This window comes from Poecilia reticulata, chromosome 15 (genome assembly GCF_904066995.2).
Source record: "Poecilia reticulata chromosome 15, P_reticulata-male-v2, whole genome shotgun sequence".
NCBI lineage: Eukaryota > Metazoa > Chordata > Actinopteri > Cyprinodontiformes > Poeciliidae > Poecilia > Poecilia reticulata.
The window spans coordinates 6,246,076-6,260,010 of NC_088844.1; the positions used below are offsets into that span (position 1 = coordinate 6,246,076).

The following is a 13,935-nucleotide window of genomic DNA, read 5'->3' on the forward strand; positions in this document are numbered from 1 at the left end:
ACACATAATATTGCCCTATTAAAATAAAACTACAAAGTGTCTAAAACTAATTTTTACACTGCTAGCTTAACTAATTGTACTGATCACTGTGATGCTCAATATACTCAAAAAGAACTTTGTCAAGATATCAGGTGAATGTAGCTTCAGCTTTTCCCTCTTATCTGTTGCTATTTTGGGATATTTCACAAAATAATCAGATTGTGTATTTATCAGCGTATTTATTACCATTGGGCTAACAGAAGCTTGGCTGTACCTCGAGAGCAGAAACAAGTGAGACCGTAGATGCTAACGCCTGCCGTAATGCTTAGACGGTTTCCACTGTATGTAGGAGTGCATATCAAGGATTGTTTGGTGTTTGAAATATTAAAATGAGAGGTTATAAACATTTTTCGAAGACATCCATGTATTCATGGTATTCATGGAATCCAAGTATTCATGGACTTTAGCTATTTTAACACTGTGAAGAGCTAAAAAAATGCTGTGGATCCACTGGTGGCCTTTATTATAAGTTGTTTGGTAAGAACATATTTTTTTGACAGTTTTTGTGATTTTCAAATGTTGTACATTTAGCAGCTCTGCTCTTGATGAATGTTGTGAATCTGAATTTCTTTCAACTATGAAGAACAATGTGTAATTTTTTTCTCAATAAACTGCTGAACTGCATAAGATTTACGGGTCATTTACATGGACAGCACACATTCCGTCAAAACAAAATTCTTCTGATAACGAATTTTATGTAAAAAGGGACAACGAAAATGTCAGCATTTGATGCGCTGTGCCAGATTGTAACAAAAGCTAATTCTCATCCGCAGTCCTTATTGTGGAAGAATACAAGAGACTAGTTCACTGAAGTATTTAAATAAATGAAAAATCACATTCTGGAAAAAAAATTGCCCCTCCTTTGATTTGGCCAAGAAATTGCCACCAGACCTTACCCTATCCACATAAGACTTTTAAAGTGGTGTCAGTTCCCCCCCCCTCCCTAAAGTCTGATAAAGAAGGTGAAGGCCAAAAATCTTCCTGATGATTTATGTATTCAAAGAGGAAAAAATGGGTGGCATCCCAAGAAAGAAATCTTGCAGGACTAAAGGCAAAGCAAACACTCTAATCATACTAGACAGAAACAACCGAAATGAAACCATGATACACCTGATTATATTTATGCTAAGCATTGAAATCTGACCGCTAAATAAATGACATAAATGAGATTCCACAGATTTAAAACGGGATTATGTTCTGCCTGCATCCAGAGCGAAGATGCAGGCCGGGCTTTCGTCATAAGGTAGGTGCAACCTAACGTGCTCCCGTACTTATTATCTTGTCCCGCCCTTGTCATATTGCAATGATTTACAAAAAGTAAAGTAAAATAAAATAAAGTAAAATAGCTACACATATTCGGTTCATTACAGAATATCATAAGTATAACTGCATTCTAATTACTGAATTGGGGCCAAAATTATTGCATCTCAAAAACATATGTTATGATTTGTTTAAATGTCAATCAAACGTCATGTTAGGTTAGCGACGCACAGCATTTCCACGTCAGTGTGTTTACCAAAGCCGGGCTAACAGCTACAGGAAGTGCTTTCAGCTGTACATCCATGGACTGTTTCTGAGGGAGTTATTGATTGTGCACTAATGAGAGAGATCACGCCATCACACGGTGGAATGTCTGAGTATTGTGGTTTGTCTGTTTCTGACAGTGAACTGAACTTTGGTCTCCTTGATTCACTGTTGTCCGTCTAGCCCGCTTAGCTTGCCGAAAAAAGGCAGCACCAGCTCCGCCAGGACTCCTTATTTGAATCAACAGCCTCACGGAGGAAGGTAATTGTCTTTAATGTTCTGACATTAAGCAGGGCAAATATGTGTGCGTCCAACCGAGGTTCACTTAAAAAATAACCGGGACAGAGAAACGTATTTGGAGCCTGCTGTCAGGCAGTCATGACTAGCACAAGCTAATGAAGCTAGGTGCTAGCTGCCACATCAACTGTTAATTATTTGTCAACTGGTTAACACATAACGCCCTTTAGCCTGTTGGTAGTAGCTCAAATATATATTTGCGTGTTTCTATTGTAATATCAGAATATGCCACAAATACATTTGATCTGATAATCTAACAGTTAGCACGGTTTTACAATGACATAAACGTATCTGAATATTAGCTGTTCAAAAACTGAACTGTTTGGTTAATGTTGTTTAATTTACCTCGTTGTAATATCATCCAGTGCTTTGTGGATTACTATTCCATACCCACTGTGTTGTTGAATTCGTTTGCCTGACTGTTTTTTTTTCAGCCAGTCATAAATCATTACATAAAAGCAAAACAGACTGGTCACCCAACACATTAGAAGGAAATCTGTTCCTGTCACTGCTTAAAAAGACGATTGAATCAAAAAAGATATGAGACATTGTTTCATTATAACTTAATGTCTCATGTTCAAAAGATATAGCAGATCAGTTTATGGAAGAATTGGGCATAGAAATAAGTCTCAGGCATTTTGCGGGGAAAACTATAAAATATCTAGAATTGGTGCAGGAATTGAAGAGGAGAAAGCCGATATTGAAACTTTTACTACTAAAAGTTTATTTTAATCAAGCATATTTATATTTCGATAGTGTATCTAAAAATAACGTGAACTTACTGAAGGAAAAAAAAATCCCTTAGATGTAATTAAGATTCATTTCAATTTATGTTGGGCAGGGATCAAATGTTACAAATAAAGGCCGTATGTAGAGCCAAGGTTTCCCCCAGTAGATTATTAGCCTACTGAAGGTAGGCTAATACACTTGATGCTAATACACTTTCACTTGATCAAAGTGAAAGAAATATCACTTTCGTCAAGTGATATTTCATCACTATTTCATCACTAATATTTCATCACTGATATTTCATCACTTGAAGTGATATTTTCAAGTTTCCTGTCATTGAGACTTGAATACTAAACTTGACTCAATCTGCATTATCTCTAATTTTCTTTCTTCCTCTTGTGACAAATTACAATATCACTTGTGATCCAAACCTTTTCTGTGTTGTTCACACATCCATATTTACATACTTTCCAAAAATACTACTCCAAATATGCTGCACACTTCGCTTCAGATCTATGCATTTCATCCTAAACAGATTGAGGAATAAACTAAGACAATCCATAGAAACTGTACCTTGGTCAGAACAGTAGATGGCTTCCTGCTAATTAATGTTTTGATTAAGTAGTCCTACATTTAAACAATAAAGGATTGTTTAAATAGTTCTACAAGGTTTCCCTCGGAAAACTTGCCAAGCCTGGCAGTTGGGTGCTAGGGCAGTCATTCATCCAGCGGCCTGTCGTGTTTTTGAGTTTAAAAATGTTTAAATGACAGGAAACTTGAAAATATCACTTGATGAAAATGTGTTAATTGGAAGATTAATACCTAAACGCCAACTATAAAGTCTTAAAAAAGCAAACATAAAAAAAACTTGAATAAATAAGCAATGCGTAGGGAAACCCTGATGACTTTGTGAAAAATTGCATTAATATGTACACTAACAAAATGAATTTTAACTAAAAACTGGTGTTACAAAAACCCTTAAATGCTCCAAAGGCATTTACTTTGTGAACAAACTTCTATGCTCTGTACTAGAAATCATGTGGAGATTATTATTGGGAACAATGTCTAATAACTGTCAAAGTGAATTCAGAATAGTTGTTTTCCAGCCCTTGTTTTCATTTTTACGCTCTAAGCTGAATTGCCTTGTGTTATTCATCTCTTACTAGAGAAGCAGCATGGTGGACAAAAACATCTACATTGTCCAAGGTGAAATAACCACAGTTGTTGGCGCTATTAAGAGAAACTCTCGATGGAATAACCATACTTCACTGGTACGTTCTAATTACTGATTCATCCATATTAAAGTTGGGTTTGCAAAGAAACGAGTGTTTCGAACAGAACTGCACCTCAACAACCTCTAATTGCGTTTCTCTGGTCAGGATGAAGAACAAGACCCATTACTGAACAGCTTCGGCCATCTCAAGGAAATACTCAACAACATAAGAGGTAAGCTCAGTGTCATGAAGTCTCTGTGTAAGCCAGTGGAGAAGTTGGGTTTGCCAGGTTGAAAGATACAACCTATGCTTTTAGGAGCATTCGGTATGTCTTCTGTTGTACTGCACCTGCGTGTTTCTTCTGGCTGGAAGTGATGGTAACGCTTCAGCATTTCCCAGCCAGACTGACTTGAATCTGTGAGGATGCACCGATAATTTAGGTCAGCTGATAAATCTCATCTCATTTACTGATGCGCTCCTTTGTGTGTCAAGAATTGCCGTTTGAAAACATCCACTGTGGTCCGAGAAAGCCAAGCTGTGGCTCTTAGTTCTGGCCCTGCACGTCTTGGCCATGAAAGTTGCGGCCAGGTCCCACAATACTGTGGCCCCTGCGCGTAAGAGATGTGGGCAATAAGATGTAACACATGGAGCTTGGTGGAAATGTAGGGTCCTGCAGCTTTAGCCTTCCTCCAGGGAATGCCTGTTGCTCTCTGAGATGGACAGGCACTGCTGGCTGAGGAGGAATTCACCACACAATGTTAACCCTCCTTGTACCCTTTCCTTCTTTTTTTCCCCTTCTCTCTATCCCATACTTTTTCTTTCTTTCAAATCACAAAAACCCCCAACATTCTTGTTGTTCCAAATACCACTACATTATTTAATCGGGACCGAAGCCAAGTATTTTCTTTCGTTTAGAAAAAGTTTGTCATGGATGCTTGAGGATCTTAAGCCTTCTTTAATCTCAGACCCTTTCTCAGCCTTTAGATGGTTTTAGGGCTGATTGGAGACAAAAGGAGCTTAGATAACTGGAGCTCATGCAGACAAGCAGACATTTTGCTATAAACTCTTGGTGTTCTATGTTTTGCTGTGGCTTTGAAGCACAAAAATGGCCCAGCTGTCCACATTCTGTTCGTTTTAACCAAGATCTTGGTTCCCTTTAACAACAACAACAAAAAAAACAACCAGCAAAAGAAATACGTTGTTGCAAGTTTGTTTTTTTCCCTTCTGCCGTTATTTTTGCATGTTCCATTCTCACTATAACATACTCCACATCTTTAAGGGGGTTCACTGGCACTTCTGCTCTGTTGAAATCTCTGATTGACAGGAGCATGTGCTATGGAGGTGGAGAGTGTTGCAGCTGGAAGTATATCATCTGCAATTTTAGTTGGGTAAATATAGCAGGGAGTCTTGTCAAGAAGGGAGATAAATTGTTCTGGGAAAGGAAGTGTTGTCCCTCCTTTCTCAAAGCAGGAAAAAAAGTTTCCCTCAACTCCTGGAAAATATAAGATCTTTTCTCATCTCTCTAACAATGGCAGCACAGTTGAAAATGGGGCAGTCGTTCACCATGTGTTACCATGCTTCAGCTCTTCCTTCTTTCCTTCCAAAAAGTCAATTCCATGAAGTTCAGGCCTTATCATTTTATACTTGTAATTTATTTTTTGTTTTTAAAACTTTTGCTTTTTAGCTTGTTTATTTCCATGGTTGAAGTAAGGGAAGTGAACATACAGATATAGGCATTCAATAGACCATAATAACCACTTTCTTTCTTATTTATCAATTCACAGCTTCAGTTCAGCATCAACTTGCAGTTTTGCAAAAAGAAAAAAAACCTAAGCCAAATCTGTCATAACAAGAATGTTTGAGGCTTTCTATGCCAGCAGTGTATCCAGTAACTGCTGTTGTATAAATACAACAGGATAGAGAATGCCCTGAAGTATGGCATTAAGATGTTCTGGTAAAGTCAGTTAAAAAAAAAAAGGAAGTGCTTTATTTGCTAATACAGTAGATGTGTCTATCTGCTACTTTTTCCAACATGACAATGAGATGGACAAGAATCTGAGAACTGGTGGACCGCTTTGTGTTATGGTGTGGAAACAGTAACCTCATCTTGGATGTGAAGAAAACAAAGGAGATGATTGTTGAGTTTGGTAGAAACAAGATTGAACATTATTTCCATCATGGAAGAAGGAGTGGAGGTGGTTGAGGAATATAAATACCTCAGTGTTCATCTGGACAACAGACTGGACTGGAGATGCAACAGTGAAGCCGTCTGTAAGAAGGGACAGGGCAGGATGTACTTATTGAGGAAGCTAAGATCCTTCAAGGTTTGTAGCAAGATGCTGCAGATCTTCTATGAGTCTGTTGTTGTGTCATCTCTTCTGCTGTCATCTGTTGGGGCAGCAGCATCAGAGCCAGGGACCTGAGAAAGCTCAGGTAATGAAGTTCTGTTCTGGGGCCGATGATGATGCAAAAAAGGATTTTCATAAAATCAAGAAAATTATGGACAACCCTGACCATCCTCTTCATGAAACTGGAGATCCTTCCTGCCATCACCTTCTACAGTAACTCTTTGAAGAATTTGATACAATGATGTAGCCACGAGGAGGCCAACGCATAGAAGCACTGACGATGTGTCTGGTGTACATTCGTTTTTGTTCAATGCATTGGACCAAGCAACACCCTGGAGGACAGAGTGGCGGCTGTTCAATCACATTGGCAGGCAGAGGAACTTCACACTCTTTCCACCTAAACATACACTCTAACGTGAGGTGTTCAAGATGTATTTTTTTACCCACATGTTCAAAACCTTAGAATCATTAAAATATCCTGCAGAAAGTGATTGTGTCCTGAGTACACATTTTGCATTGCAATAAAAATATTCAGCCTATCGGATGGAGACTCACCGCAGCAGAAGTCCACACCTGTTCACACAGTGTTTAAGATGCTGATGGTCAGTGTTGGAAGCACACATGAGAAAGACGGACATAAGGACAGTCATTTTTATTGCACTAATTTTGTTACCACAATATTTATTAGTATTACTGCAATGGCATGACTTGTTAATACCATTAAAAGGTCATATTACCTGCATCGTGATACAGATTCTAGCTCTGGAGATTCTGCCAAGCTCAGTTTCTACTGCCCTATTTAAGTATTCCATGTGTAGAGGATGTTGTTGTTGTTGAGTCAGCAAAGTATTTTTTAAATGTTTTTCCACAAACAGAGTAAGGCATGAAATATATTTTGTAAACTGATTTTATCATGTGATCTATTTGAGCATCTTTGGCAGAAGCACCAGAAGGATAATATCTTTTTCTTTGACCTCTTTTGTAACTACTAATACTTTCATTACGGATGTCTGTAACGTGATTCGACGAGCCATTCCCAAAGCTGACTAATGGCCTCTGTATATGCCCCTTTATTTTCTTCCTTTTGCTATAGTTCAGATAACGACATGTTGTGTAGAGCTGCTTTTTATTAATTCATTTTTTTTCTCTTTCCCCCCAGTTTCATCTCTTTATGCAGTAGCCACTGAGCCTTATCGGTTCAAATCGTCAAGTCTTTCCTTCTCCTTTCTAGTCAACCCCCTCTGCTGCTGCGAAGGTCAGATTTTGACAAGTCTGCAGAAGAAACGGTCTCCTCCTAAATCCCTTCATTTTTATTCATAGAGATACAGATTTAGAGGACTTTGCAGCCCCCTAGACACATAGCCAGAGTGGGTTTTTGACTGACAGCTTCTTTCTCTTTTTTTTTTTCTCAGCTGAAACCAACAAAATTTACAAGCACACCTCTAATTGACTTGAATCACTAGCACCTCACCAGAGGCACATAACAGAGGGTTGTGTTCTGTTGTACTCCAAATATTGAAGAATATTATTTTATTACCTTCAGCTGAGTTTTGCTATATTCTGGTTTTTCTAGTTTTTTCCAAAGTAGAACTAGATAAACAGCTGTTTTGTCTTTTCAAGTTATTTATATACTGCCGATTCACAACAGTGTCGTCTCAAGGAACTTAAAAAATTTTTTTTTAATCATGCATACAATTTATCCGAGTCAAGTTCAGTTCATCCAAGTTGGCTAAAAAACTTTTCTGACTAAGGAAACCCAGCAGGTTGCAGTGAATCATTGACTTACAGCATTCACTCATCCTGGAACAGCATGTTGTTGTTGACTTTACATCAATCCCAAACACTGAGCACGCTTGAGGTAAAACTCCCCTTTAACAGGAAGAAACCTCTAGCAGAATCAGAACCTGGCTCAGTACAAGCATCCATCTGCCACAAACAAATGGGGGTTTTAGAAGACACAGTTGGTACTTTTGCCTTTAACTCAAAATGAGTTAAATCTATCAAGTCCAAAACACTCGTGCAGACTAGTTGCGACCAGCATAATGTGTCACAGTAACATGGTGATATTTGTTTCATTAATGCTACACGGTAGCATTAGCTTGTTCATTTCAAGACTGCTCAAACTTTAGCTTAAATTTAGCTAGATGTGCGATCATGTCTGCCTCCTCTGGCTGCCGCTGTTCATAAGCATGTTTTAGACATAAGACAAGCTCTCGATTTACCGGTCGATCTACGTTCCCACCCTCATCTGTGGTCATGAGCTTTGGGTCATGACCGAAAGAACGAGATCACGGATACAACCGGCTGAAATGGGTTTCTACCACAGGGTGGCTGGGCTCTCCCTTAGAGATAGGGTGAGAAGCTCGGTCATCCGGGAGGGACTCAGAGTAGAGCCGCTGCTCCTCCACATCGAGAGGAGCCAGTTGAGGTGGCTCGGGCATCTGGTAAGGATGCCTCCTGGACGCCTCCCTGGTGAGGTGTTCCGGGCACGTCCCACCGGGAGGAGGCCTCGGGGAAGACACAGGACACGCTGGAGGGACTATGTCTCTCGGCTGGCCTGGGAACGCCTTGGGATTCCTCCGGAGGAGCTGGAAGAAGTGGCTGGGGAGAGAGAAGTCTGGGCCTCCCTTCTGAAGCTGCTGCCCCCGCGACCCGACCCCGGATAAGCGGAAAAAAATGGATGGATGGATGGATGGACAACCTTCTACCTCCACGTTTCCTTGCCTTGTTATGGAAGCTGAAGTATTCCCTTATAGCGGATGTTATTCTTTTAGAATAAGTGACTTTGGGGGGACTTGCCTGAACTTGCAGAGTTAGTAGCTATACATGGGTGCTTGGGGAGGAGGTGGGTGTTGTGATACTGCTGCTGCACACATGCTGGGATTTGACCTCCACTTTCTGTCTGACCAGACAGAAAAAAAAAATGCTTGTACCACTGGGACTGTATGACAGAAATTTTTATATCGCAGTCTACTTTGAAACCAGTAACCCGCGCATGCCTAGTCTCCACAAGAGTGGTCTATTTATTTGCTTTGACTACTGTCGGAAAGGAAAAAATAAGATTCTTTCTTCTTATCTAAACTAGATATTCAAGACCATTACTATCTATAAATGTTACCATCATGTCGGTCATAAAGAGATTGTGCACATGCCGTTTCTATTTGTTTCATGTCAAGGTCAAGTGTGTGTATTTCTGTATTGTGTCAATCCACAGCTGTGGTCAGACCGGGACTGGCGGACCCCAGGGGGGTTTCGCCCAAGCACTTGGTTGTAGCTGTTCACCCATTCCTTTAGCCGTCATTCCCTCGCGTCCTGCTCCGTGCCACCTGATCTTTGCACATATATCATTCCCAATTGGAGCAGGACAAGGCAGCTGGCCAATGCCGAGGAGAAAGAACCATAATTCATGTTGCTTAGCCACTTATTCAAAATTGTTTACTCTCGATTCCATTCTGAGATGGGAGAATCTGCCTCATTGTAATGCTCGGCATGTCTGCTTTGAGGGCTCTCTGTCTCCTGGCTTTGAGCTGGAGATCACATGTTAGATTCTCATTCCTGTCAGTGTTATTTAAAGGACATAAAAGATCACAAACCGAACAGGCGCTTTTCCACCTAATGTCCAATAAGAATGACTTTAGTGGCGATGTTTTCGCAATATAATCGCTTTTATTATGAGTTAAAACAAATATACTAAGGTGTAGCTTTATTTATTTATTTATTTTGTGATTTTTATAATTAAACGACTTCAATTTTCCATTTCTTAGATACAGAATTTGCTTTATTTACAGTACATAAATTTTGTAAGGTTTTTTTTAACTGTGGAGGAGGTACAGTTTAATTGTTCCTGGGTGGATCACCAATAAGTTTAAAATTCCTATTAAATTGCCATTTAATAATCGACAGCAACTTGTCTAAAAAAAAAAAAAAAAAATTATTTTAAAATAAGACATATTTTACATTCCACACTGGATTTGCTTTCAAATAATTATTGTTGCTTTCTGGCTTTTCATGCCACACCAGTACGATAGTTACAAGGTTATATTCTTTACATTTTTCCCAGTGAAGCCATTTTATTTTTGACGTATTGGGGTGACACTCTAAAAGGTGTACTTTTGTCAGGCAGTTACGAGAGCCAGAGATCTTGGTGTGTACGTCCTTTTAAAGGGCTCGAGACTTTGGATTCAGTTTTAGTCCAACACTACAATTCCGCAACGCTCCATTCTCAGGGGATTTTAATCTTCGAACCTTGCTCATATAAGTAACTTTAGCTAAAAATCACACTTTTCATAAAAGCTGAACTGCATCTTGCTGCGGTAGTGAGTTATGATGGGAGACGCATGCATGAGGCAGGTATTTTACAGCATTTGGCCCAGCAGTTGTCCCCCTCCTCAGACTGGGTGCCATCTAGTGCTAGTTAGTAGCTATAAATCTGGTCAGTTAACAGGTCCCTAACCGGGGACTGACAGGCGCGGCTTAAGTCCAGTGTGAAGAAGGGATGCAAGTGTTGTCCTGTTTCAGAGGCTCTAAACAATGTGCTGAGTGGATGAAGAGTCCGAGCAGAGGGCTATTAATCATCCTGGTCGGGGTGTGTGTATTCAGTTGGAGGCAGGGCGGGATGGGGCCGATTTCAGGCGCTGAGAGAGCTTAGAGGTTTGATGCAAGAGAGGTTTGAAGGTTCCACGGGGGATTTGGATGTGCTGACAGGAAGCCTGGATAAACATGAACACAACACACTGGCCCTTATAAGCCCAAAGACCGAAAGGAGAATAGGTGGAGGTCAGCCTGGGCAATCCTTGTACGTAAATCAAACACTCTACATTTACACCGACTCAGTTTAGTCAAAGCTTTGAGTTTCTCAGAACTAGATTCATCCAAAAAATAAAGAAATCGCAGCTAATTTTGTAGGGTGGTTTCTTGAAAAACCTGCATTTTTGTTCTGTTTCATCATAGTTATATGATTTAGGAGAGTAATAAGTGTAATGGGCTCGACAAATGACAGGAAAAGGCAGAGGTTTTTTGCCACTCAGGGTGAAGCCAACATATGCAATGGCGACAGAAGCTGATGATTTTTAAACTTTCTTGTTTCGTGTAATTAGCCTGCGTGTGCACATATGCATGCACAAGCTCAAAATTTCACATGCATGAATCATGCCTCTCTCTTGTCAAGCAATTGCCACCTCGGCAGACAAGTTTCATAGGAAATGAATAGACGGGGAGTGACACTGAGTCCTTGAAGCTGCCGCCTTACAAGCCATAAGACATTTTGAATGTGACTACCTGGAATCTGTATGGTTGAATGAATTGAGGTCAAATTTATTTATACATCACTTTTCCAAAACAGCTTGAGCCACATAAAGTGTATTACAAGGACAACAACCAAAGGTTATCAGGTATAAGAGATGTAGATTCAAAGGCCAAACTTTCAACAGCCAAAAAAAAAACCCAGCTTAAAAGGCTGTTAAACTAACAAAGACAGCTAGAATGGTGATACAATAATCACTTAATAAAGGCAAAGCCACAACATTCTAGTTTTTACTAAATCAAGATGAGGTTGCTCTATATGATGATTGTGTAATTTAATTTTATTCAGCCATTAACCAATATTAGTAGAACTGAAAGACTTTCCTTATTGTATTAAACAGCAAAGCACCAATATGAACATTTTTGACTGTTATTAATGTTGCTGTTATGTCTGATAACAGATTTTTCAGCTATGTTTCCCTACCATTTTTTACACTGTGGAAAAATGACCACATAGCTGGCATTGCTTTTCTGCTTTGTACAATCCATAATCCTCTGCTGCAGTACCGACTGCAGCTATGTTTACATGCACAAAATTAATTGAACTGATTAAAATGTATTTGGAATAAATAATCTCATATGGACACAAAATGAAATAATCCAATTATGACGTTTTGTTAGGGGCTGTACAGCGGTACAGTGGTGCAGTTGGTAGCACTGTTGCCTTGCAGCAAGAAGGTCCTGGGTTCGAATCCCAGCCTGGGGTCTTTCTGATATGCTCAGATTAATGTTAGTTGAAGCTTCTTTAATTATTGTGCATCAGAAATGACTAAACCACTCCAGTATGAACAATGAAAGACAGACTTCTTAAATAAAGGTAGAACTAAATTGGGAGAAACGCAACAAACATGTTACCATTGTTTCTGCTTACAAATCGAAACAAACATAACGAATTTAATTTAATTTCAATTAGTGCCCAAAACTTAACACAGAAAACCTCAATGTTAAAAAAAATCCTTATTCTAATAAAACTGTGTTCAGGTAAATTTTTGGAATAATTATATTGTGTTATTATAATATCACTATTATAATAGTACATTTTAAATATCTTATCAATCACCCCTCTCAATGTCTGCTGTTTGTTTTTTTGAAGCGTTTATTCACTGTATTTTATTTCGTTGGACGTTTTTGTCCTTTCTTTCTGAGAGGACCTGTATTAAAAAAAAAAAAAACTGAACAAAGATGATGTACTTACCATACTTTAGGTCTTTCAGTCTAGTGTTGCTTTAATTACTCCCTGTGGAGTTTGGATCATCAATAAAACGGTAGGCTTTAGGGGAGTTTGGAATGTATCAACACCCTTGGATGCTGAAACGAGTCTTCCATTGTGGTCAGCTCTAAAACAGGCTCATGGCTGGCATGTGGTGACATGTTGACTGGCTAAAAAGCATTTTCAAGATTGACTATCCAGTTGGTATTGACAATTAATAAAGGTGACAGGTGTAGGCTTTCATTGTGTAAATTGGGGTGTCTCTAATTTTAAACCACAGGGAGGAGATGACCATTTGAATTCATTGAGATCATCAAGAATATATGTCATTTAAATGTTTTTCATAATTTTAAGTGATATTTTCAAATTTCCTGTCAACTTTAAACATTTTTTAACTCAAAACACGACGGGCCGCTGGATGAATGACTGCAATAGTGCCCAACCACCGGGCGTAGCAAGTTTTCTGGGGGAAACCTTGTATATTAGTTTATATATTAGTTTATTTTAATATAAGGGACCTTGTTCAGGAGCTTTCATCAAAAATTATGTTTTGCAGTTGTGTGTGACGTCACAATGCTGTGGGTATGTAGAAAGTCAACGCTAAGCAATTGAGGCTGCTGTTTTTAAAATGTCCTCAGCTGAACATCAAAGCATCTGCGCACTAGAAGACAGATCTGGCTTGGAGGTCCCTGCTCTGGTTGTGGGGAGGAGGTTTAGTGTTGTGGTTGGAAATCAGAGCCCATATTAGTATTTCAGGGAAGAATTGTCTTGCCTGGTGTGGCACTCGCATCCTTAAGCCTTCAGTGTCTCAGTGTGAATCCCACTCAGCCTTGATGGACTGGGTTAATAAACCTCCCAGCAGCTATTACACGCACGCACACACACACACACACTCACCCAAACACGGACACAGTCTCCTGTATGTGCACATACAGTCTCCTGACACACAGCTGCTTGTTATTTCATGCCCCATAAGGGTATTGTGTCCACAGACATTGTAATACACATACCCAATTAGTAAAGCATTGCACCGAGGCTGATCTGTAGCTTAGATCCTCAGAGATACTAAACGTGCACTGTACTTCTTATGTTGATTGTTTCCTAAATTGACACCCAAATGTAAAAAGAAATGCTGCCGTGTTTCTACACTCTGTCCACTGGGGATTTGAAAATGGTGACATCGGTCAGAAGAAATTTTGTTAAGCTAGGAATAAAAAAATATACCTTCTGCCACCTATTACAGTCACCTTTTGCTATGACCAACATATTTGAG

General features: G+C 39.4%; 2 protein-coding genes across 5 annotated transcripts in view; one reads left to right on the forward strand and one right to left on the reverse strand.

Moving 5' to 3' along the window:
* Positions 1-13,935, reverse strand: part of pitx3 (paired-like homeodomain 3) — a 39,782-nt gene that overhangs the window by 24,464 nt on the left and 1,383 nt on the right. The window lies entirely within an intron of this gene.
* gbf1 (golgi brefeldin A resistant guanine nucleotide exchange factor 1) overlaps positions 1,534-13,935 on the forward strand; it is a 60,082-nt gene continuing 47,680 nt past the window's right edge. For all 4 annotated transcript variants that reach the window (XM_008428960.3, XM_008428961.3, XM_008428962.3 and 1 more), the window contains exons 1-3: positions 1,534-1,824; positions 3,756-3,860; positions 3,969-4,035. In XM_008428960.3, the coding sequence (XP_008427182.1) occupies positions 3,765-3,860; positions 3,969-4,035 (163 nt within the window). In that variant the 5' untranslated portion in view covers positions 1,534-1,824; positions 3,756-3,764. The remainder of the gene's footprint in view (positions 1,825-3,755; positions 3,861-3,968; positions 4,036-13,935) is intronic.